Source organism: Notolepis coatsorum (assembly GCF_963971535.1).
Source record: "Notolepis coatsorum genome assembly, chromosome: 10".
NCBI lineage: Eukaryota > Metazoa > Chordata > Actinopteri > Aulopiformes > Paralepididae > Notolepis > Notolepis coatsorum.
The window spans coordinates 19,613,707-19,640,248 of record NC_140174.1 but is presented as its reverse complement, the minus strand read 5'-3'; the positions used below and the strand labels follow the sequence as shown (position 1 = coordinate 19,640,248).

Genomic DNA, 26,542 nt, shown 5'->3' with positions numbered 1-26,542 from the left:
GTACGGCCTAGGTCAGTGGGTCCTGTAGAGAAGATGTCGCCGTAGTCTTGCAGGAGCTTCGCTAGACTGCACTTTTCCCCGGTAGTTAGCTCAATGGAACTCTGGGCGTACAGAGTGGTGAGATGTTCTGGCACGGTGGGGAAGGCACGGTCGGACTGTTGGGATTCAGTGATGATGGTAGGGGGCTCCATTATCTCAACAGACTGGAGAAACCCTGCTACAGCTCCTTTCTTGATGGTAACATCAGTGGTTCCTGGGTTAAATACTCTGATTGGTATACTCTTACTGGGCTGGGCTCCTACTAAGACCCGGGCCACCAGCAATCGGTGCTTCTCAACAAAGCCTTTTGTAGGGCATAGCATCACCTCTCCTTTCACAGGGGTCCGGAAATGAGCATTTCCCGGTATAATGTACTCACGTCCTGGTGCTAGAACTGTGGTGCGAGCTACTCTTACTGCATGTGCTCTCGGCCTGTTGTCCGGATGGAAGTATGGTATTTGTTCACCGAACAACACAATCTTTCGGTTGCCAAAGTCCAGATGTGCTCTTGACTGCTCTAAGAATGGATGGCCCAGGATGGCCTCAGCACTGCCTGGCAGGTCGGCAAGTATGAAATCTACACCCACAGTCTGGCTGCCAATCTGAACAGGTAAGTGAGCTTCACCCAAGGCAGGGACATTCCCAGGACCAATGCCATGCAGGGACTGTACAGTTGATGGCTGGATAGGTGGTCTGACCTCCGGGGGGATAGAATTATAGTATCGCAAAGGCAGCACATTCCTCCCTGCCCCAGAGTCTAAGATGGCACAAATCTCCATGTCATACATCAGCAGGTGGATACACATTTCTGGGCTCTCACCTTTACCACTGGACCCTCTGCATGCATTTTGGTTTTTGGAGACATTCAAAACTGTGTCCGCCTGCAGCTTAGTTGGGTTTGTTAGAGAGTGGCAATTACGCCACATGTGTCCAATACCCGAGCAGTTGTGACAGCGGATGCTATCCCAATTTGTATCTTTTTGTCTCCTTTGTTTGTATTGCGCGGGGTGGTTCTGGTTCTGCTTTGTGGGTGCTGGTGCTGCACCATTATTTCCCTCAGCTTCATCAGAGTGGGCATAATCGCGCACCATAGCCATTCTGGTTCTCCGCTCAGCTACATTCCGTGCTCCAGTCTGCATGAGCTGTGCAACGCTGGTAGCTGCTCTCCTGGTAGTTTCATAACGACGAGCAATGTCGTAAGCTTGGGCTAATGTGCGAGGTCGGTCTTCTAGGAGCTTCTGAATAATGTTGGCGTCCCCCATAGCATTAGTGAACACCTCAACACTGATTGCATCCTGCTCCTTTTCAGAACGGTCAGCGTATGCAATAGACACTTTCTCATATATGTCGTCCCTCAAGATGTGTAGTGCCTCACCTGGCAGGCGGATTCGTTGCCTTAACTCGATGGCAACAGCCACTGCATACTCTGATGATGGGCCATAAGCAACCTCCACCTCCTCAACAATGTCTCTGTAGTCCCAGCGTGCTGACCTTGGGTTGCGGTGGACCACTGCTCCTGCTGCACCTATGAGACAGAACCTCAACTGGACAGCCATAGTGTTCTCTGACCAGCGATTAGCCTCAGCACAGCTCTCAAAGCGCTGCAAGAAGTCCTTCCATGGTGTGGTGCCATCATACTGACCCGGTCGTAGTGTAGGAATCCTCTCTCGCTGAACACTGTCGTCCTCGCTGTCTGAAGACAGGTTGTACTGCACACGCCGGGGCAGCCGGCCACTTGGATGGAAGCCTGCTCGCCTGCGATGGGACTGATCATAGCCATAAGTCACAGCTTCATTACCTCCATGGACCGGTGTACTCTGCCTGTGGTGTACAGCGCCCTCTGGCTGCACCTGACGGGAACACACACCCGGTGTCACAGGGGTGGAAAGCAGGGTTGCAGGTTCAATATGTGGGGAATAGACTGTCACATTGTTCATAGGTGTGCAGCGTGTGCTCTCCATAAAGGCTGCTGGTTTAGCAGCAATGCAGGGGTTAATGTTATGGGTAGCTGCATCTCCTATGGTCATTGAATGCATTTGTCCATACAACATATTCATATGGGGAGGCTCAGTTCCATAATGACTTTGCTGCATTTCAATGCCACTGTCTCTCATACTTTGATCATTCATATGAGCAAAGGGGTTTGTGCTTGACAACGACAGATGAGCATGTGGGTAATTGTCACTGGCCATTATCAATGGCTTATTATGTGCAGTAAATGGGTTTGACATTGCACCAGTAGGGGGCAGCTGATCCTCTGTTATGAACGGGTTGAGGCTTTGTCCATGTTGGTACTTCATTTCACGTCTCAGGTTAGCGACATCAGACTGAGAGTACATGGTTGTAGTTGTGGGGGTTAACATGAATGGGTTAGAGTAGTTGATCACTTGCTCTTCATAGTTGGTCATTTCCCCGTCAACGTTACTTCCATGGGCCGTCATCATCTCAACTCAGTTCATTGACTGACGAAATTGCCTCGTGCGTCCTTTAGCATGAGCTAACTATACGTGTCCATAGTTTACATTACAACTCATTGATGAAATCAGGATTTTTCATATCCCGGACTCGAGCCCCCAATGTTACCTTTTTCTGTGTTAACTCGAACCTTAGTAAGAGTACAGGGGAGTGTTATCTTCACTCTAGGGCCGAAGTGGTCATGTACAGTCACGTACTGTTTTAACGTACTGTCCGGACTTCGGGGTAAATCCCTCTTGATGTGTGGTGGTGACAATAAACCACTGGAAACAGTTATCTTCAGGACTGTGCATTTATTTCCATTGTATTCTTCATATCATGCTGTTGACTAACGTTACATATCTCACAACAAGCTACCTGCTTCTGTTGTTCTTCCTGTGTACACACAGTCTGTCTCATCAGTCATCACATATTCGCTCCTTGCGTAGCTGACCTGTATGCGTGGGTGCCTCCCTCTTAAAGGAACAGACATAATCTTATAACACTCCACAGTACCTCTCACGCCCCGAACTCACTGCTCACGAACGAATTTCACGTGCGGCTCCCTCGTGAGATCGCGCGCCTGGTCAGGCACACTGGACCTACGACTTGAGCGTGCGGAAGCGCACCGAGGAAGGCATATTTACATTGGGACAGCTGTAAATGCCTAGTCTATATGCGAAGTCAGTCATTTTAGAATGATGATCAGTGTGACTGTACTCCTGAAAGAGCAGCGTGTAGCCCCAGCAGCAGCAAGAGCTTATTATTATTATTATTATTATTATTATTATTATTATTATTATTATTATGCAACATTGTAATAGTTATAGGTATAAACAAACATACAGACAAACATTCAAGGCGTTTATTTGCAGATACAGACACAGCTGGTTGAACAACATCTATATCTGTGGTAATAATGCAGATATTCAATTGTATTTCTGTGACAATGCGCGTGGCGCGCCGCCTCAAATAGGATCGAGGCGAAAAAATAGCTTGCCGCTCGCCAGCCACTCGGGAGGCGCGCTCCCGCTCGCGGCCAGTGTGCCTACTATCGTCCGTTAACATGGGAGCGGAAGTGAAGAGGCAGCCGCCCGTCCGTCCGTCCGTGTTCGTTCGTGAGCAGTGAGTTCGGGCCGTCAGCCGGCTGCTCCCGGCTGGGAAGCGACTTGCTACGGTCGCGCAAAGCGCCTATTGGCTCAGAAAAGTTGTCAGTCACCAGCCATGTGACAGCCAGGGAGTTATGAGACGTTTGATTGATTGAAAACTTTGAATGGGCCGAAGTGATGACGTCACGAGCAGGGACTCAAGTGGCTCATTATTGAACGCAGGTGTTTTTTGATTGTGTGCTGGATGAGACGCTGAGACTGTTTGATAAGCCAGTGGGTCTCAGAGATCGAGGTTGGAGCACGCACGCAGTAACCAGACTCTGTTAGGGCCCGGGGGGTGGGGTCGATCGTGGAGAGTTATCCGCCGGCGATGAAGACAAGCTAGATAGCCGTCCATAGTTCCCGGTAGCAAGAGGAGGGGAGGCTTAACCTCCTGGAGATAGTTAGGGACGGGACATAGAGGGTCTGAGTTACATCGCTCCCAAAAGACTTTATACTCGGCTCGTCCTCGCGGACACCGAGTACGTTACCAGGTTACAAATCCAACTGTATCCTGGAGGACCACCGTGTGCCGGAACATTCATCCGGAGAGTGGACGGGGTCCAACGCTTCGACCCTCGGGGGGGGTCGCGCCGTGCGGCGAGTTAAGTCCACTGTTACCCACACTTGCACTTAATATAGGATTTTGTATTACAGTCTATTTTTATAACTGTGTAGGCCTACTGTATATATATATATTGTATATGGGATATTGTGTAATTTCTATTTACCTTATCTGTATGATATCGTGCCCTTAATTAACCTGCATATTCGACTAGTCCTTTTATATGCCCTATTTATTACATTGGTGACAGCGGTGGGATATAGAAAAAATATGCCTGGAGATAACCAACCGCCGGCTGAGGCCGGCTCAAGTCGATCAGACGCGTCTCCTTCCCCTAGTAGTAATCTGGCTATGTCCCGACCCATTTTTATGCCTGAGACTTTCACTGGTGCCGGCCGGGAATGGTCTGATTGGGCTGAACAGTTTGAAATGGCCGCGGGGGTTAATAATTGGAGCGAAACATTGAGACTAAAATGTATGAGTCTTCTCTTGTCAGGTCGAGCCCGAGAGGTATATGGTGGGTTATCGGCCGCCGCTAAAGCTAATTATGCCTTACTCAAAGAAGCCATGGGTAGATGCTTAGAACCATGTGATAGTGATGATTGGAGCAGGGCCACCTTCTCTTCTCGTAAAAGGTTACATAAGGAGAATATCCGAGAATTTGGTATTGCGCTTCGGAGGCTGGTTGTTAAAGCGTACCCCTCAGCGGACGCCCACACCCAAGATTTATTGGCTAAGGATCATTTTATTTCTAATGTTGGGAATGGGGAATTGCGAGTTAGCCTTCGCAGTGCCAAACCTACAACCTTAGAGGATGCCATTAATCTTGCTGCAGAATTGGAGCTGATTAGGGAGTTGGAGGGCAGTAAATTGGCCTCTGATGCACAGGTGCGTGGAGTCACTGAGCAATCTGGGCGTGACAAACAAATGGATACGCTGCTGGGGGTCGTAGAGGGCCTGCGGCAGGAAGTTAAGTCTCTGAAAACCACTGTACAGACTATAGCCAATTCAAGCCAATCTGTTCCTAAACCTACACCTCCCGTGTCTGCTCCCCTTCCATACTCTGTTAGTGCCCCCACTCCCCAGACTAGATGTGAGGGAGAAAGAGAGAGGGGTTGCTGGGAATGTGGGTGTAATCGTCACTTCAGACGCGACTGTCCTTATTTAAAGGGAAACTAGAGGGGGTGTGCACAGAGGGTCCAATGCCCGCCCCCATTTCTGAGTCTACTGTGGCCCCTGACAGCTTGAAGGGTGGTTCGGGATATCTCCAAGCTAAGATAGGTGGGTTAGACTGTCATGTACTTGTAGATACTGGAGCTTCTAGCTCTGTCATTCCTAAACAACTGTGGCTCTCTGCTACAAAAGGGGGATGTGATCTGTTAGATTATGTTGGCCAGGCTACAGCAGCTAATGGGGGGGGGATGAGCATTCTGGGATGCTGGCAGACGGTATGTCAACTGGAGTCACTCGCGCTGGTAGCAACATTTTTGGTTGCTGATATTCCCTCTGATGAGATTTAGCTTGGATTTGATTTTCTTTCAACATATGGTGCGGTGGTTGATTTGGGAAAGAAACAATGTCAGATAATGGGCAGGAAATTTCCCCTGGTTGACCCTAACCCCTCATTAGAGCCTCAGGCTGTGACAGTGTTGTCTGACACCCTGGTGCCCCCACGCAGTGAAATAATTATTTTGGGTCAAGTCCAGAGCAGATGGGGAGATTATGCAGCAGCAATGCTGGAACCCTCCACTTCCATTTCCAAACAGTGTGATGTTTTGGTAGCTCAGGTGGTATGCAGAGTCCAGCAGGGCACATTACCAGTGAGGGTTATTAATGTCACTAATGAGGAGATTATGCTAAAACGTGGCATGAAAGTAGGCACCCTATTCACTGATATTGAAATAGAGGAAGGGGGGGCGGAGCTGCATGACGAGAGGGAGGGGGAAAAAACCTTGCAGCCTTGGACAGTTGATACACTCATGCGTCAGTTTGGCGTGGAGGAGAGGGGTCTTGCCTCTGACGAGTTAAAGGCAGTCAGGGAGATACTGCACAAGAACCTCACTGTGTTTAGTCAGGGGGAGACTGACTTAGGCAGGACTCCTCTGACCCCGCATGAGATTGATACAGGGGATGCAAAGCCAATAAAAATGCACCCCAGAAGGGTTCCCCTCCATTTACAGCAAGAGGTGACGAGCCACTTGAAGCAAATGCTCGATAGTGGGATAGTTCGGCCATCTTGTAGCCCCTGGGCGTCTCCCATTGTACTGGTAAAAAAGAAAGGGGGTGGGCTCCGGTTCTGTGTTGATTATAGGAAACTCAATGAGGTTACTAGAAAGGACGCATACCCCCTCCCTAGGATTGATGATGCCCTGGACAGCCTTTGTCATGCTTGTTGGTTTTCCACCCTGGATTTAGCGAGCGGCTATTGGCAGGTGGAAGTAGACCCAAAAGACCGCCATAAAACTGCATTCACCACCCGTCAGGGGCTATTTGAGTTCAATGTGATGAGTTTTGGCCTTTGCAATGCACCCAGCACTTTTCAGAGGTTGATGGACCTAATTCTGGCTGATCTGCAGTGGACTACCTGCTTAGTGTATTTGGATGATATAATTGTGTTTGGGCGCACTTTCCATGAACATCTAACACGTCTGAGTGGTGTGCTGGAAAAACTTCAGCAGGCCAACCTTAAGGTTAAACCATCCAAGTGTGACTTGTTTTCAACGAGAGTCCAGTACCTCGGACATGTAATCTCTAGTGAGGGAGTGGAGCCAGATGCTGCTAAAGTGGAGGCAGTCAGAGAGTGGCCTGTTCCTACCAGCCAGACTGAGGTTAAGAGTTTTTTGGGATTAGCCTCCTATTATAGGCGCTTTGTGAAAGGGTTTGCTGACATTGCCCGGCCTCTGCACCAGTTGACAGAAAAGGGGAGGCACTTTCGCTGGAGTGAGGACTGTCAGGGAGCCTTTGAGCAGCTCAAGTGTAGTTTGATTACCACCCCTGTGTTGGCTTATCCCGACCCCAGTAAACCATTTATCCTGGATACGGATGCAAGTGACGTGGGGATTGGGGCAGTATTGTCTCAAGAGGAGGGAGGACTCGAGAGAGTAATAGCATATGCTAGCAGGGCTCTTACAAAACAGGAACGTAAATATGCCACCACTAAGAAAGAACTTCTGAGTATGGTAGCGTTTACCAAATACTTCAAGCACTATTTGTTGGGTAGGGAATTTGTGTTGCGAACTGACCACAATTCTCTCCGTTGGCTTCATAACTTTCAGGACTTGGAGGGGCAGTTGGCTCGTTGGCTTGAACAATTGGCCAATTTCCAGTATAAAATTGTGCATCGTCCAGGCAAGCTACACAGCAATGCTGATGCCCTTTCTAGGCTGCCGGCTTTTTTGGAAAAAGAAAAATCTGACCAGAAGGCCTCTCAGGCAATAACAGACAGGGCTGCTGTAAGGATGTGCGCAGTACAGGAAGCTCTGCCTTCTGTAGTGTCCAGTGGGGAAAAAGAGACTGATGAGTTAACCGATGCACAGATGGCCGATAGTGAGTTAAGACAAATAATTCATTTTAAAAATCAGGTTGGTTCTGGTGCAATACCGGTAGACGCTGGCCTGCAGAATTATGCTACTGTGTGGAGTCAGCTCCAGGTGCAGGGGGATAGGCTGGTGCGGATTCCTCCTGCAAATTCCGATGCAGCCTCTCGGGTACAGGTGGTGCTCCCGCAGTCAATGGTGCCTGGGGTTTTAGAGCAGCTGCACAATGTCTCCACCGGGGGGCACTTGGGGGTGCAGAAGCTGCAAGGGAAAGTTAAAGACCGGTTCTATTGGCCAGGCTGGTTTGGCAATGTCAAGAGATGGGTTAGAGAATGTGTCGATTGTGGTTCAAGGAAGAGTCAGGGGAAGCGGCCATGTGCACCCTTACAGACCTCCAGGGTATCTAGGCCTTTTGAACGGGTGGCACTCGACATTCTTGGCCCCCTCCCCGAGACCCCTGGGAAAAATAAGTATATTTTGGTTGTGGGGGACTATTTTTCCAAATGGACAGAGTCTTTTCCATTGCCTAATCAGGAAGCACGGACAATTGCCAAAGTCTTGACCGAGGAGTGGGTGTGTCGTTTTGGGGCGCCAAGGAGTACCCACTCCGACCAAGGTCGTAACTTCGAGTCAAACCTATTCAGGGAGTTATGTAGGCTTCTGCACATGCAGAAAACAAGGACATCCCCCTACCACCCCCAGTCAGATGGCCTGGTGGAGCGCTTTAATCGAACCCTTTTGTCCATGTTGGCTCTCTTTGTGGAGGACAATCAGTTAAACTGGGACACACTGTTGCCGTATGTTATGTTGGCCTATCGTAGTAGTGTGCATGCTAGCACCTCCTTCACCCCATATAAAGTACTGTTTGGACAGGAAATTGTTCTGCCAGTAGATATTATGCTGAAGGTGGGCAATCAGGAGTCCTGTGACTCGGTGGACAATTATGTGTCTAGGTTGCGGGATACATTGTCCACGGTGGTGGAAGCAGTTAAAAGGCACCAGGCCAGGGCCTCGGAACAGCAGAAAAAGTCCTATGACTTTAGGGCCAATTTTCAATATTATTCCGAGGGGGAATTGGTTTGGGTTCAGAATAAGGCCAGGAAGCGTGGGGTGTGTCCCAAGCTCCAGAGGCGGTACAAAGGTCCCTTTAGAGTGGTGGAGAGGGTGACCGATGTGCTTTATAGGCTAGTGCTAGTGGAGGGAGGGCCAGAGAGTGTGGTTCACTTCAACCGACTCAAACCTTTCACCTCTTCTTTGACAGCCCCGTTAAATCCAGTACCAGCATCCAGGAGATCTAATCCGAGGAGTGGGCCAAACCTGGCCAGCCGGCGTCAGTCCTCGGGGTTTCCGGTTGGTGCCAGTTGGGTCGGCCATCGATCGTCCAGCCGGGATGGCTCTGTGGGGGGGAGGCCACCACCGGAGGACCAGACAGGCGTGGATCGGGGGCCGGAGGACGCAGACGGAGCACAGGAGGAGCCAGTGGACCGGATCGGCGGCGAGGGTGGACCGGAGGACGCAGAAGGAGCACAGGAGGCCCCAGGAGACCAGACCGCCAGTGATCGGGGGCCGGAGGAAGCAGAGGGGACACAGGGGGCTCCTGCGGCGACTGAAGCTGCGCCCCAGTCGGAGGTGGTGGTGTCCAGTCCGGGGCTGCAGGAAGGTCGGCCTGCAGGGTCTGTCGAGGAGGGACGTCCAGTACGCCAGCGGAGGGTACCCCGTTGGTCTTTAGACTACGACATGTCGGCATAGGACTCGAGGACGAGTCCTTTCTTTAAGGGGGGGGGAAGTGTGATGTGAATGGGCCGAAGTGATGACGTCACGAGCAGGGACTCAAGTGGCTCATTATTGAACGCAGGTGTTTTTTGATTGTGTGCTGGATGAGACGCTGAGACTGTTTGATAAGCCAGTGGGTCTCAGAGATCGAGGTTGGAGCACGCACGCAGTAACCAGACTCTGTTAGGGCCCGGGGGGTGGGGTCGATCGTGGAGAGTTATCCGCCGGCGATGAAGACAAGCTAGATAGCCGTCCATAGTTCCCGGTAGCAAGAGGAGGGGAGGCTTAACCTCCTGGAGATAGTTAGGGACGGGACATAGAGGGTCTGAGTTACATCGCTCCCAAAAGACTTTATACTCGGCTCGTCCTCGCGGACACCGAGTACGTTACCAGGTTACAAATCCAACTGTATCCTGGAGGACCACCGTGTGCCGGAACATTCATCCGGAGAGTGGACGGGGTCCAACGCTTCGACCCTCGGGGGGGGTCGCGCCGTGCGGCGAGTTAAGTCCACTGTTACCCACACTTGCACTTAATATAGGATTTTGTATTACAGTCTATTTTTATAACTGTGTAGGCCTACTGTATATATATATATTGTATATGGGATATTGTGTAATTTCTATTTACCTTATCTGTATGATATCGTGCCCTTAATTAACCTGCATATTCGACTAGTCCTTTTATATGCCCTATTTATTATATAGCCCAGGCTGGTATATATTGTATAGATATTGTGTGACCCATTGAAGGGGAACAGGGGAACCAAGAGGGAGGGGTAATTCGGACCTGGGGGAGTCTGCTATAATTAGTGTGTTCAATTGATCCATTTTCTACCGGTGCCTATTTGGGAGTGTGATTAGCGGGCCGTGTGTGTGATTAGGCATCCCCTTTGTATAAACGTGCCGTGCCTCTTAAAGAGGGTGTTTTGACGTGGGTTACTGTAATAGGATGTATCTATGCATGTTCATAATTGCGTGCCTCATATCAGAGGGTGACTGAGTTACGGTTGCAGACGACCTTTACGGGGTCCGATTAGTCCCCCCAATTAGAGACCCCTAGTACCTGTATGAATTAGGTGTTGTAATAAAGTGTCTTATTAGACGTGAGGCCGTACCAAGTGAGAGAGGTGGCGGAGGGTACAGCGAGAGGGTGGGCTGATAGCGGTAGGCGATGCCCTAGATATTCACATGGACCAGAGCTGGTCGGATAAAGTGTGTGTGACTATTGTTGTACAGTGTGTATGTACCGTACCTCGTTCAAACTAAGGGTTGTTGCCCATATATAAAGTGTGCTGTGAGATGTGCTCCACCTAGAGGTGAAGGGTTTACCTATAGATGTGATAGTGCTGTAGTGCTGTAATGTATAGAGTGATTAACTTAGAGGTGATATAAATTTACCTAGGGGACGTCTGTCTATACCTGCTGCATTCTCTGGTCCTGTTAAACCCTGCATGTCACAGAAGGGAAAGATGTATTGGCTTCATGGCTCATAGGTTTTAATTAATAGCTCAGATCATTGCTTAGCATAGGACTTAAATAAATAAAGTTGGTATTCCTTGTAAACCCGGTTGTGATGTTGGTTATTTCAGGCATCTGGATAAATAGCAGTTTCCCTGCTAAGTAGCAGTTTCTCCTGCTACTGGTATAACTCACGTATTTATTACATTATGTTATGCGTTATCAACTTATCATCATATCATCATGATAAACTTCAAGCTGTCAGACACACACACACACATACAGCAGTGTGTTGTGTGTGCGTGCGGCCAGGAGCGCGCAACAAGATGGTATACATTATGGTATATGAATAGTATATTCCACTGTAGCAGTATATGGTGTGCTGTACATTTGAATCTGATCTAATTTTGCACACGGCCATCGCATTATAATGAGCTGGACAGGTGTGTAATGTGTGTGTGGTGACGTGAAAGCGTATCTGCCGCGCGAGACTAGGCGAGGGGCTCTCGTGAAATCGGCAGTGTCCGCCCTCTTAACTCCTCCCCCGGCTTCACTCGGCTACTCTCGTCTACTAGTCGAGGCAAACCGAAATCCATCTTGAACAAGCCTACCAGCAGCTCCTCGTCTTCCTACGGTGGCGATCCTCCGACGTCCCAAACGCAGCGAATCCTCCCCAGTCTCAAAACGAGAGTCCAACTGGTGCATGGTTTTTGACTAATATTAAAGGAGCTCCCGTCTATACGGAGCTACTGAGCAGTTTGATCCCCAGTTTGATCCCCTTAATAATTGTATGTATTGAGCCGTACTGTATTGTACCCATTCTGCAATCTGTTAAATAAAGTTTTCATTCATTTCATTCATAGATGGACTGGCTGACGCGCCGTTCTATTTGTCTGGTCTGATACCAAACAGTCCTTTGTCCCAATGATACATGCAGGCAGGCAGCTTTACTTGGAAAATGGTATTTATTTTCCTTCACCGTGCAAACAGAATGTCTTAGCTTTTGTTCCTTAAACTGATTAAATAATAATGAATACAATAACTAATTACATACAAACATTTCGCCCTGCGGCGTGTTCAAACAGCGACCTGTGACCTGCGTCGTGCGTTGTCCGTGCGTGCGGTCAAAAACCATTGCCTTTTCCGAGTCAAACTCCTCCCTCATACAGGTGTACCTGACGCTTAAATAAAAGAAGCGCCACCCCCTGGTCACATAAATCCACTGCACATTAAATCCATTTTGGCCGTTACACACAGAGTACAGACTACATAGTACACAGAGTACATAGAGTACAGAGTACACAGTACAGAGTAGTACATAGTATGGAGTACACACAGTACAGAGTACACAGAGTACATAGTACACAGAGTACATAGAGTACACAGTACAGAGTATGGAGTACACACAGTACAGAGTTTCAAGTTTCTCAAGTTTCAAATTCAAGTTTCAAGTTCAAGAGTACACAGAGTACATAGTACACAGTACAGAGTAGTACAGAGTATGGAGTACAAACAGTACAGAGTACACAGAGTACATAGTACACAGAGTACACAGTACAGAGTAGTACAGAGTATGGAGCAGAGCATGTGAGCGGCGAGGAGCGGCCGAGAAATCCGCTCTTCGCTCTAGACGTCTGGTTCCGCTCTCATTCGCTCATGTTTGAGAGACTAAACTCTCCGCTCTTGGTGGTACATTGTGTTGATGTTGGTTTCGTTTCATCAATAAATGAGGCAGAACGCAGTGAATGTATCCTTTTTTTTTTTTATTGCACTTTGTTTGTTTCTCACTGAAAATAAATGTTGCGTACAGTCACCCGAGGTCCCGAGGTGATTTAAAGATGGCGGATTCGGCTTTGACTTAGCAGGATGTGTAGTGACGGTTCACCCTTCTGATTGGTTAAAAATTACCTTCATGTTTGTACATCGCCACCTATTGCTTTGGCATTGTACTACATGTTACGTCAGTTTTAAACCACTGTGTGATCGTGTGCACTGAGCGGCTGGGAGCGGCTCGGAGCGGAGGAGAGCTCTCGCTCCGGAGTCGCTCGGACCCATTTTAAAACCCACTCCACGCTCACTTCAAAATCCACCGCTCCGCTCCACTCACATGTTCTGACTTCAACAGAACCAGACCTGGCCAGTAGAGAGAGGAGCAGAGGACCTCCACTTCAACAGAACCAGACCTGGCCAGTAGAGAGAGGAGCAGAGGACCTCCACTTCAACAGAACCAGACCTGGCCAGTAGAGAGAGGAGCAGAGGACCTCCACTTCAACAGAACCAGACCTGGCCAGTAGAGAGAGGAGCAGAGGACCTCCAGTAGAGGTAAATGCCACAAAGTGTGCTTTGATAGTGATAAAGTAGGAGGAGAATATTCAAAAAGAGCTGTCAATACAGTTGGTTCAAAATGTGTGTCAATACTCCCCGAGATGGTCTCAAACATATCTGTCCAATACCTGTGCAAGGAGGGCCATGACCAAAAGATGTGAATATATGTGGCTGGAGCCGAATGACATCTATCGGATATAGGATCGATACCCTCATATATTTTGGCTAATCTGACTTTTGTCAGGTGTACTCAATGAACAATTTTGCATTGTATCAGCTTGTGTCTTGCACAAATAGAAGAAGAATGAACAAGACGCAGAATGTTATCCCAAATGTCATCCGAGATCTCCTCCTCTAAATCCTCCTCCCATTTACTTTTAATATTGTGTATTTTGGTGGGACATAAGGAGAGAATGAGATTATACATATAGTCGACATCATGCCCTTGGTGGAAGACATCAGGATTAAAAAGGAGTCGATAGGAAATATAGGGTTAATGCTATACAAACATAGCTACGAATCTGTAGATACTGAAAGAAATGACGGCTATGGCTTGAATATTTCTCTGATAATTGCTGAAAAGAGGCGAAAACATTATCTATATACAGGTCACCTAGTGTGTTAACCCTGAGGCACATAAGGAGAATGCTCCATCCATCAGTGAGGGGTGAAATAAAGGGTTAGCTGCTATCGGGGCCAAGAGGGATTGAGTTTGAAACCCAAAGTGGCGTCTGAATTGATTCCAAATTCTGAATGTAGTTTTAACAATAATATTTTTGGAGTAGGGGGCCATTGATGAACATTGTTACTCAGCTGATAGAGTTGTGCCCTTCCTGATGACTTTGGATAAAAGCGTCAGATAAATGATTAAATGTAAATGTAATTCCATATAATGTAGTTCTACGACTACAGCAGATACAGTAATATAGGAAGAGGGAAATACAGAAAGAGGGCAGGGGTGTAAAAAGTACCCAGAAATTATACTTACAGTAAGTGAAAGTATGGGTACCGTCTCAAAATCGTACTCAAGTAAAAGTCAGAGTACCTGGCTAAAAACACACTTCAGTAAAAGTATGAATGAATGAATGAATGAATGAAAACTTTATTTAAAAAAGTTTCTACTTTGAAATGTACTTAATAATGTGGGCATTCCAAGGACAATTGGTCATATAGTGAACATTAATAAATAATTAACCTACAAACATGAAATGGTTCTGCACAATATTGATGTAACTATGAGAATTGCTGGGATCTGTTCTCTCTTACGGCCAGTATGTGAAATATCCGAGCCCTTGCAGTGGCTGTCAGCCTGTCACGATACACTCAGGCGCTCCGTGGGAGAGAGCAGCTTGTGGAGCATCAGTGGCTCTGAGCAGTAACCTGTGTCGTATCGCCATCTTGTGTTAAAAAGGTGGAACTTCATACTGTATCCATTCAATGGACGATAATGGAAATTAATTCAAATAAAATGCTTGTCATTGAAGGATTTGAAAAATATTCTGGGCGATGTTTTATCCTAATCAGACCAGAACCTTAGAAGTTATGGCTAATGCAGACAGAAGACATAATGACCACAGGAGTGATTGCCATACCCTCCAGGTATCACCATCACCGTAATCCAAAACTGCCAAGAAACTGGCTTCAATTATCCTCTTCCAGGTTTTCATCAGGTGGCTCTGATTCTGTATAAGAGGCCATTTTAGCTGCAATTTATATTCTGTAATGCTCTTATTATATAGAAAATGTCATGTTTCTCTGTTTAAATACATATTATCGGTAGAAGCCTTAACTAGTTGTTAAGAGGTTAAGCAAGCTGCATGAGAAACACCAGTAACTTTATAGTACATTTAATAACTTCAAAAATCTAGATGGAATTGCATCTGTAAAAATGTTGCTTATCACTGCATTATTATTCAAGCCAACAGGGAAGGGTAGTGGAGGAAATAATTATTTTTACTTGCATTGCTAGTTATTTGTTTTGTATATTATACAAAACACATAACTAGCAATGCAATTAAAAGGAAAAAAATCAGATAATTGGAATATTCATAGACAAGGTAAGGGCTATATGTTATCAATCTTGCGTTGATCCGATAATTCCTTCCCCGCGATCGGAGCGTGTGTCTGTAATGTATTGTGTAACGTATTCCGTTGGTGACGATCGAAGCAGAGAAACCCCCCCACCCCCACCCTTTCATGCATGCATGAGGAAACATAATACCGATAAGCTAGCGTTGATTTCAGATTGATTATTGATCCAGGCGAGGAATGGCACGATTTATAGTGAAATGCCGTAAAACACTGTTTGGCGGCGTTTCCTGGGATTACACAGAATTACTCTAAAACTATACTCATATTCACCACGGTATAAAATGGAAATGTATGGATGAAAAAAGTATCCGTTTCTTGCATCTTAACCGGAAGAAAGTCAATGACAATCGACTATATTATTAGATACATAGCTATAATATTTAATATAGTTTTAGCACTGCAAACACCGGCATGTATCCCCATTCATTACAGCACTGGCACACACGGCCATACGCCCACAGCGACCTCTGGCGGTGAACCTGTTAATGATAGAATATGCCAAAGTAGGCTTATTGAAATCGCAGCCCAATGAAAATAAATGGACATAAAATAGACACAGGCTTAAAACAAGCATACACTTGGCAGAATAAAAGCAACACAAACATTTAGCGCAGACACAAAATTAGTATAAAATAGACAGAATAAAAGTCCAAGAGAACTGGACAACCTTTACCCCAAGTCTATAAAAACAATGTTCAAAATCATGCTTATCTCTGCTCTCTATAGAGGTAGACTGACATCATTTAACACACTCCTATGCAAAGAGTTGAATTGGTTTGGGGAGAATACTGTAGTAGGCTATCTAGGAAATAGTAGTGTATGATGAAAAACAAACAAGGAGATGTTGCCCACGATGCAATATTGAGTAATGATGAAGCGTCATCATCATAATAATAATAATAATAATAATAATAATAATAATAATAATAATAATAATAATAATAATAATAATAATAATAATAATAATAATAATAATGCAATGAAGCGTCATGGATGAAGACAACATGCAAGGAATCTGTCCTGAAGTTGATTATTCCTGCAAAGAAAGAGATGTGTCCTGTGACACAATGCAACGTTGAGTGATGGTGTAATTAACCCTTGTGTGGTGTTTGCGTTTATGTCACTCACCTAATCTTCACAGGTCTGGTGGACCCACAACATAAAACAATACAATGTAAAATACTAAGCAGATGTTAACTGTATCTTAATTACAAGCAATATAGACTGCATATATGGTTACAATTTCCCATTTACCTTTGCTAGATCACATTTATCAATAAAAGTGCCATTTGTTTTTTGTCCATTATAATCAAGACACGAATGGAATACGTTATTTATTTTATTTAGCCTTTTTATTTAAACAGGTCAAATCATATTGAGACAGAGGTCTCATTTACAAGTGCGACCTGTTCAGACAGCAGCCCATACACCAGTTACACATGTAAACAGCAACAGTGCACTCACCAGTTCGCCTCTAATATGCAGCCTTAAAAACAAGAGCAGAGCATAGAAGCCAACTCCAAGATACTTAACGTTAATTTAAAGCTCGCTAGGGGGACTAAGCTGCATGGCCAGCTTCAGACTCTGCTGTAGCGTGTTCCAGGTGGATGGGGCAGAGTAGGAGAACGCCTCCTTACCACGCTCAGTGCGGACCAAGGGGATGGAATAAGTGATAATATTCTGAATGCGTATTTTATCTTGCAAAATATAAATGAAACAAGGTGGAGGCAGACAGTGAAGGAACACAGTGAACCTTTTTGTTTCATTTTTATCATAATTTACATTATCAGGTTTTAAACTGTGGATATCAAACAGGGAAAGTAAAGATGGTTTTAAACTTAAAAATTCAGAACTATTTTATTGCACTGCACTATTGCACTATTTGACTCTTGTCTATTCTATTTGACTCTTTTTATTATTGTCTATTTTAAAACGGCCATAGAATCAAACCATAAACAGGGTGGCCTGTTGGTATCCTAATGTGAAAAACGAATGTGATTTTATACGTCTGCACTTTATCTTTATTTATCTTGTATTTTTTTGCTGCTGTGAAGCACTTTGAGCTGCACTTCTTGTATGAAAGGTGCTCTACAAATAAAGTTTATTATTATCATCACTCGTTTCCACCTACAATTTCCACACTTTGGAAATCACATAGTGGATCTGAACACCACTATGTAATATAACTGTGTAGGGGGGGGGGGCACTCAATGAAAATGTGTTCATTTACATGTTTTTCACATAGAATGAGCCACAAGGCCTCAAAACAATTCATTGCATCTAGGGATGTCCGATATTATCTTTCTTATTTCTTATTTTATTTATTGTCAAAAGTATGCATAATGTTGTGTTAATTCCACGACAAGAGATATGTAATGTTAATTACCTGAAATTATACGTTTTGGGGGGGGGGGGGGGAACCCTGCATATATCGGTATTGGTTATTAAGAGTTGGACAATATCAGTATATCGGATATCGGTAAAAAAGCCAATATCGAACATCCTTAATTGCATAATTTCTCTTTTTAGTAAACATTGAAACCGGGTCCCACAGACCCAGAACCCCTCTCCAGGTGGGCTTACACTGCCGTGCCACTAGGGGGAGACAGCAGTCACACATGAATGAATGAATGAATGAATGAATGAATGAATGAATGAATGAAAACTTTATTTAACAGATTGCAGAATGGGTACAATACAGTACGGCTCAATACATACAATTGTTAAGGGGATGCAGACCTGAGAAAGACGTTTGTCTTGTTTCCATCAGGGTCCCCCATTTTCAATTCATATAGATCACATCATCTCCCTCCTCTGGTGCAGCGGCCTCTCCCGCTCCACCTCCTCCGTCCTGCTCGATCATCTGCTTGTACTGACTCTTGAAGAAGCCTGCCTGCGATGTGGGAGAGCAGAAGAAGAGTTTTTACCAGCAATGCTACTGTATGTATAATAATAGTGCAGGACTTTAACCTGCTGTTATGTGGCAGTGAAATGGTTAACCTTCTGTGTATTGTTGCAGTGAAAGGGTTAACCGTTTGGTAGTGCGGCAGTGAAAGGGATAATAATGTAATAATGCAGGACTTTAGAGAAGTCTTTATTTTGGCATGCAAACACATTCGATGGGCGGCACACACACACACAGGAACACACACACACATTTTTTGTGTCGCCGATGTGATTGAGTCTCTGCACTTGACCCATCCCGTCGTCCTTCTCCCCCCCCTCCCCCCCAAGGGCAGCCGGGAGCAGATAGGGCGTCGGCGAGGTACCGCGCCCCTGGGACCAATCCAAGTGCTCCTGCCCGTTTTCGTCAGGAACGCGACAGCGTCAGCGATCTGTTGTGCATGTTTTTCCATTGGGTTTCTCTTATCGGGAGGGGAAACCCTTGCGAGCACAAAGGGAGAACATGCAAACTCCACACAGAAAGGCCCGGGAGACCCCCCCACCTGGGTACCTGGCAACGCGGAAACCTGGTGCCCAAGCGGGAATCAAACCCTGGACCTTCTTGCTGTGAGGCGACAGTGTTAACCACTGTACACCACCGTGCCACTAGGGGGAAACAGTGTTAACCACTGTACACCACCGTGCCACTAGGGGGAGACAGTGTTAACCACTGTACACCACCGTGCCACTAAGGGGAGACAGTGTTAACCACTACACCACCGTGCCACTAGGGGGAGACAGTGTTAACCACTGTACACCACCGTGCCACTAGGGGGAGACAGTGTTAACCACTACACCACCGTGCCACTAGGGGGAGACAGTGTTAACCACTACACCACCGTGCCACTAGGGGGAGACAGTGTTAACCACTGTACACCACCGTGCCACTAAGGGGAGACAGTGTTAACCACTACACCACCATGCCGCATGTACGTGTTACTACAGTGAAATGAATCAATGGATAATGAACCTATGGCCTGTTACCTTATATAGAGCAGCAGTGATCAACGCCAGCAGAAGCAGGCCTCCTAACGATCCTCCAATGATCTCTTTGGTAAAGTCTGCTTCAGGATACACCTCTACCTCGAACTCAACCTGAGGGGTGCAAAACAACTTGGTGAATCTTTCAACCACCTTTTCTTGTCTTATCCAGAGTCAGACAAGAAGATAGATACTAGTTTGCTAGTGTGTTCAGTATAAAGCTGTTCAGTAGCCTAGCTTAGCACAAATTAATGGAAGTGGATACGGACCAGCTAGCCTAGCTTAAAAAAAACACACCAGGAGAGGTGTTTTTGACCGACACCTAGGCTAGTGTTCCTTATCCATTAATCTGTGCTAAGCTAGGCTAGCTTGCAGCATGATAGCTTTCTACTCAACGCACGGAGGAAACTGGTATCTATCTTCTTGCCTGATTCTGGAGAAGGCAGGAAGCACATTTCCCATAATGTTGGTGTGTTCCTTTAACCCTAGCCATATTTTCAGAAAATTCGCCTAAAAATACATACATACATTTACCTAAGTAAATGGAAGATTGCTCCACTTCTACAAGGTCCATTTGCATGTTCTCAGGGAATGTATTCCCACTGTCAGAAATATTGTGTCTGTTACTATGCTTGAGTAAATTGTAACCTAGCATACTGTGTGGCAAAGGGAACTGCTCCTCCCTACCTCCGGTCAATGGTCTCTAACTACACACCCTCAAGACCCCTACGCTCTGCATCTTCTGGCCGCCTCAGACCTACTCCTATCCAAGCTCCGGGAGGGTCATCAAAGAGAAGTCGCCTATTCTCAATCCTTGCCCCACAATGGTGGAATGAACTACCCACCCCAGTTAGGACAGCCGAAACACGTCCAATCTTTCGCCGTCGACTAAAGACGCACTTCTTCAACCATTATCTGAATTAAAAAAAGAAAAGAAAAAAAAGAAAAAAATGATCTAACCCTAACTAACCATACTGTCATGCACTTGTCCTAATAAACTAACCTACACTGTAGCACTCAACACTTTGATGAACATTGTTACTCAGCTGATAGAGTTGTGCCCTTCCTGATGGCTTGTCGTACAGAACTTGTAAGTCGCTTTGGATAAAAGCGTCAGCTAAATGACTAAATGTAAATGTAAATGTAATGAACCAAAGGAGAATATCATTTTTATAAATCTTTTAATTGTTTATCTTTGATGGTGAATAACACCATGCGAACATTGACCAGACATGAACAATTGCCACTGAACCAATTCAGCACCTTCTTGAGATCACGTGTACAGAAAATCGAAGCAAATGAATAAAGGGCGGATGATTTACAGGGGGTTTTGTAGATACAGTACTGAATTTTGCCATCCGGATACATGCAATTTGAAATATGAATATAGAATATCAGGCCTATAAATGACCTTATTATGGCCAAGTCACCCATCTATGGATCGGGCCAAATCTCATCTTTCCAATGGCAGAGTTCAATGTAGATTTAGTACCACGAGGCACACCTGACAGGGCAGCAAAAACGTGAAGGAAATCTACTGTAAATACAGTAACTTTTTTGGAATGTAAATAGCTCCTACATTTTTCATCTGATTGAGCAGCGTTTTTTTTCCAGATGTTCACAGAAAGGTAAATAAACTAACTACATTCTATTTTATGGCAATAACGTTCAGGTTTGTTCGACCCATGACAAATGATCCAGAAAATAACGTAAAAAAAGAATGATCATGCTGGAAGTCAGATGATTGACAGGGGCTGGCATGAGCTGGGAAGTGTAGTTTTATGAAATTCAAAAGCCCTATCGCTCCTCATTCATAGGACTACACACACTTATGACAGCTTCCTTTATTTCCATCTAAATCATCCGGTTTCCGTCAGGATGCACTGAGATAGTTATAAACTCATATTTCACTATTAACTCAATCAGCGCCAGGGGTCGGGGCGCTAGAGCGCCATCGCTTTAATCAATGGGGAGACTACGACATTTGTGAGTGCTTAAAATATATCTTATATTATAGCTATGGGTCTAATACACCCGTCGATTCTCAGTGAGTTGCTTCCAGTCAAAATGCACAAAACAAAACAGTTTTTTCATCCGTACATTTCCGTTTTATACCGTTTTGAATATGATATATATCGAATATCGAATCTTCCTGAAATCAACGCTAGATTATCATTATTATGTCTCCTCGTGCATACATGAAATGGCCCTCGTAGCGCGGCGCTCCCCCCAACCTCCTGCACCCAACGGTAAACAGCCACACACAGTCCACACAGACAGCTTCGATCGCGGTAGAAAGAAATATCAGATCAACGCAAGATTGGATATATAGAGTCCTTACCTGGTCGCTGATGTAATGCAAAAGAAATAATCCAATTATCTGATCGCCATTCCAAATACTGCTCGTGGAGGTCCGTCCCACATTGTCCGGCATTGCATATGAAGGGGGGGGTGGGGGGTGGGGTGGCAGCATTGCAGATGTAACACTAGTCCTGCCGGAGTATTTAAACCCCGCCCAGAAAAGAAACTACACCATTTCTAATGGAGTGCAATACCAGCTGGAAGGCGTAGGCGGCGGTATTTGCCCTTTTGCGAGCTCAGACCCATTCCAATGATAACATCAGGCTGGATGGATGAAAAATGAATGGATATAGCTAATAAAAGAAATAACGATTAAAACCCGACTTTTCTCATGATTGGCGCTGAACGGTTGGCGAGTTAACCCGACTTTTTCTGTGATTGGCGCAGAATGAGTTAACACTTAAAATCATTGGTAAACAAACATAGTGCTGAAAATATACACTTTGACTGGTGTTTTGACAGGGTTAGGGTCTTTACTCTTGGCTACATTTGAAAAAGAAAAACACAATATTAATTAATACGTTCTTTATTGATCGATTTATGGTGTGAAATGATTGTCGGTCCGGTACCGGACCGCTCGGGCTTAAGGGGTTAATGAACTTACCCGTCGAACAGAAGGGTTGTTTTTGGACCCGCGGGACTGGAAGATGTACTGGTCTGTGTCGTACTCCAGGGTGGCGGTGCTGATCAGGAGGAACTTGGCAGAATCGAGACCGATCTACCAGCAGTGTGAGTTTGGGACGAAGAGAAAGCAGAATGAGTGCTAACAGAATAGTAACATCTAAGTCTTAAGAGATACAGTAGTTGTGTTATGTATATCCAACCTGAGCTCATGTTGTGATTGTTATAACGTGAGTTACTTTTCATTCAGGCAGTCAGACCTTCACCTGCAGGGTCCTATGCAGTTCACACTTAGGTAGGATAATAAGGAACAGCTGTGTATTGCATTGGACCTGTATTACACTTGACAGCATGAAATAAAGATCACAAAATAGCATTCTGGCTGGACCTTTACATTATTACAGTTGTGTTTACCTGCTGTATCCAACCTGGGCCCTGTTTCTAATACCTGGCTAACTGAGTTAGCCGGATAATTTTCAACATAGCTTGACTTAAGCCAGACATTTCCGTTCCCCGACGTCGGATTGTCTATGGCAACAGATCAGAAAGTTTGAACCTGGTCGAGGGCAGAGTTTAGTTCAGTTAGCTGGATAACCTGCATGGCCACACCCTCGCAAAGAAATGCAGCTCGCTTCCTGGAATAATTCTCTAATAATTCTCTCTAGATCCCATTATACCATTCTGAATTATGTTTTTGTGCTTCGTTCTTCTAGAGGGGGCTTTTGAAATGTAAAATAATATACCTAAGATGCTGATAATAAATCACATTCAGCCTATAGATTTACCTTGTCCTAAATAATGCACATCATATTTATATGGATACGGCGCTCGGAGTCGCGATACACTGCATGTGGTTATTTTAATAACGCCGCATTGCAAATGTGAATCCCGCAGGGATATTTTGAATGAATGAAACCTATCGGGCGTTTGGCTCTGATTAGTTTAATATTCTTCGCTGTGTATTTCAAGCATTCATTGAAGCGTCTATGCGTGGATTGTGGATATGAATTATGAGGAATCTGAATCTGTGGATTGTTTAATTGTATCACTGTCACTGTGACAGTCACGCGTTATTGTAACTGGGTTTAAAAGGAGGAGATGCGCTGTTTGATGGATTTGATGACGTGACGTGACTTGATAAATTGAATGAGCCTTTGACGTTTTTGATGAATGAATTTGAGAAAATGCATTTATCTTTTCAATCACTGTTATCTGATGATGAACATGAGGTGTCACTGGTATAAACAAAAGGTTAATCAATTCAATGCATGTATGGATGATGTCCAAAACAGATTAAAACCTGATTAATAGTGTAACTGCAAGCCTCCTCCAAGCCTCTCTTTGGGAACCATGTATTTATATAGTACATAATACCTAAGCACATACAGTACAGATATCCTCATAATATAATTTGTATCAATTAGATATACTATTTGGGCTTGTTTTTATCCTTATTCTGAAAGAGTTGAACTAATTATTTTCGCTAGCAAGATCTCATTTGATTATTCATTCCATTAAGCCTACTGCCAGCAGGCACATTTAAAGAAATATAATCTGATTGATTGGGGTAATGAGGGACTTAAAATTAGCCTATAGATTATGCATTTAACTTCTCTGCGAGGCTATTGAGCTGTACTGTATTGTACCCATTCTGCAATCTTGCTAATAAAGTTTTAAATCAATCAATCAATCAATGCCGATGGAAAATCAGGATTTCTGCGATCTACACCTGCTGTCTTTTCAGGTGAGGCGGCCGCGTGCAATTATCCTGAGTATCAAGTCTGGTTCGGATTAACGAGACTGAATCCACCTTCGAGGAACAGGGAAAGCCTGGATTCAAACATCAGGTTAATTGAATCTAGATAATGGGACTTTTGATCGACTTAGTTGAACCAGGTACGGGGAATAGGGCCCTGAGGTCATGTTGTTGTTGTTGTTGTTGTTGTTGTTGTTGTTGTTGTTATTGTTGTTGTTGTTGTTGTTGTTGTTGTTGTTGTTGTTGTTGTTGTTTACCTGCTGTATCCAACCTGAGCTCATGTTTTTTTCAATGCATGAAAGAAAATATGATTTGAGAGCTAGTTGTAAATGTACTGTTCAAAAAGCTAAGAAAGAGAGTAAAAGGAGGTGTATTTCTATTATTGGGGTTAACTTGTGGAACAATGCTGATATACAGTTAAGAATGAGTCATTCGCTTTTGGTTTTTAAGAAAATGGTTTGTATAGCTATTTTTGAAAACTACAAAGTTTTCACTATATTCTTTTAGAATACTGTTTTGGAGTCTTAATTTTGTTAACACATTCCCCGCCAATCACAGTGCAGTACCGGCCAGATCCTGGTATTGGCGCTGTCTCGAGAATGCAGTAATCCTTGTTGCAGACTTTGTGTCAAATTTTTTACGCTCCGGGCGGACTTTTCTGTTAGCCTGAAGCGAGGGCTTCACCAGATCGCATGGAATACTTTTTGCGACACCGAATTCATTATGCAGTAAAGGAATATGGCATCAGCCAATGGACATATGATCTAGCAGATGGCGATCAAATAACTGGAAAATTCTTTTTGGAATCCAACCGGCCACAGGTAAGAGCAATTTGACGTCAATTTCAGCTTGGATTTCAGAGCCATCCCCCTGCTCAGCCTATGCTGTGGTAATAAGGAATGCCGTTATTGGTAATCAATAATCAGAAACGACTTCCCCCGCCCCCCCTTCCATGCATTCATGATGGAACATAATACCGATCATATGCATTTGGATTTTTAATTCTAGCTTGTGTAGGGACGAAACGCCAATCGATTTAACGTTATTAGCTTAGCGCCTTATAAATAGCTTTGCAGGAATGATCCCAGATCATTCTGATATAACACTCATATTCACCACGGTATAAAACGGGAACGTATTGATGAAAAAAATATTTCTTTATGGCATATTGAACGGAAGGTTCATACTGTCAATTGACAATGACATTGGATCCATAGCTATAATATAAAATATAGATTTAGCTCTACAAACAATGTGATGCACAGTGAACGTTTGTAATGGAAAGGTGGCCTTCCTAGAGTGGGGCCCATCTAATGGCTGGCCGGGAATGTGTTAAGAATATAGGACAGGCATGTATAAGCATTATGCTTCAGTCTGTACCTTTTCAGTCACTGTAAAATCAAATATTGTTAAATGATTGTGCATATTGTATTGTGTGAGATGATGACTGAATAAACTACTACTACTACTCCTAATTTGTGCTTACCTGCTGTATCCAACCTGAGGTCATGTTTGCAGAAATGTTGAAAACTCTTCTGTCATCTTTTATCAGGGTCATGTTGCATATGAACACCATACACCTGGCGACGGAACAGTCCTACACAGAGAGATGATTACGGAACAAAGCAAGACAAAAACTCCATTATAGAATGGAATCACTTCAGGAAACACACAATTTATTACACAGCGTGTTTCTTTCCTAAGAAGATTGTTGACAGTGCCATGAAACAAAGACAGACATGCTTACCACAGTATGGGTTATTTTTATATTGTCCACAAAGTCTGAGAGAGCGGGTTCCTCGTCTTTGCGTCGTCTTTGGCAGCCTGGAATCTGAATCGGATGTTTTCCCAAACAGAGACATGTATAGTGGGATTTAAACTAGTAGGTCAGACGTTGATTGAGTCTTTGGATGGAGCCGTCTCAGTATAATTGACGAGAACAATTAAAGGTAGAATATCTAATGTCGTCAAACAGCGACCTCGGAGGACCGCAAAGATGGCAACATGGCACCACGCTTTGTTCACAGATTTTGTTTTGTTCTGATGTGTGGTTTGGATTTCAGTGGGTTTAAAGGAGGGGTTGTTACTGCTGGCCACACCTCAGACTCTACCAAGAGAGGTCTGGAGACATTCACAGTATAATAAGTTACTAAACTCCAACCCACACCTCAGACTCTACCAAGAGAGGTCTGGAGACATTCACAGTATAATAAGTTACTAAACTCCAACCCACACCTCAGACTCTACCAAGAGAGGTCTGGAGACATTCACAGTATAATAAGTTACTAAACTCCAACCAACACCTCAGACTAGTAGGACTCTTTTGCCTAGAGGTTGCTGTTTGATGGGATTACAGATTATACCTTTAACATTCTCTAAACTATGAAAGCATGAAAAATCATTTTCAATTGAAAGAGTTGGCGTTGGTAGCTTTGTCACCTGCATGTTATTAGGATCTACCCAGATGTTTTTGTTACCAAGCTTCATTG

The 26,542-nt window shown here is 44.8% G+C and overlaps 1 protein-coding gene across 1 annotated transcript in view; it reads right to left on the bottom strand.

Annotated features, from left to right (window-relative positions):
- Positions 1-17,899: 17,899 nt before the first annotated feature.
- LOC311235480 (integrin alpha-M-like) overlaps positions 17,900-26,542 on the bottom strand; it is a 134,699-nt gene continuing 126,056 nt past the window's right edge. The window contains exons 25-30 of the mRNA XM_084322943.1: positions 26,493-26,534; positions 25,801-25,884; positions 25,540-25,650; positions 22,281-22,394; positions 19,319-19,429; positions 17,900-18,284 (exon numbers count right to left, since the gene is read on the bottom strand). Coding sequence (XP_084179069.1) covers positions 18,174-18,284; positions 19,319-19,429; positions 22,281-22,394; positions 25,540-25,650; positions 25,801-25,884; positions 26,493-26,534 — 573 coding nt within the window. The 3' untranslated portion in view covers positions 17,900-18,173. The remainder of the gene's footprint in view (positions 18,285-19,318; positions 19,430-22,280; positions 22,395-25,539; positions 25,651-25,800; positions 25,885-26,492; positions 26,535-26,542) is intronic.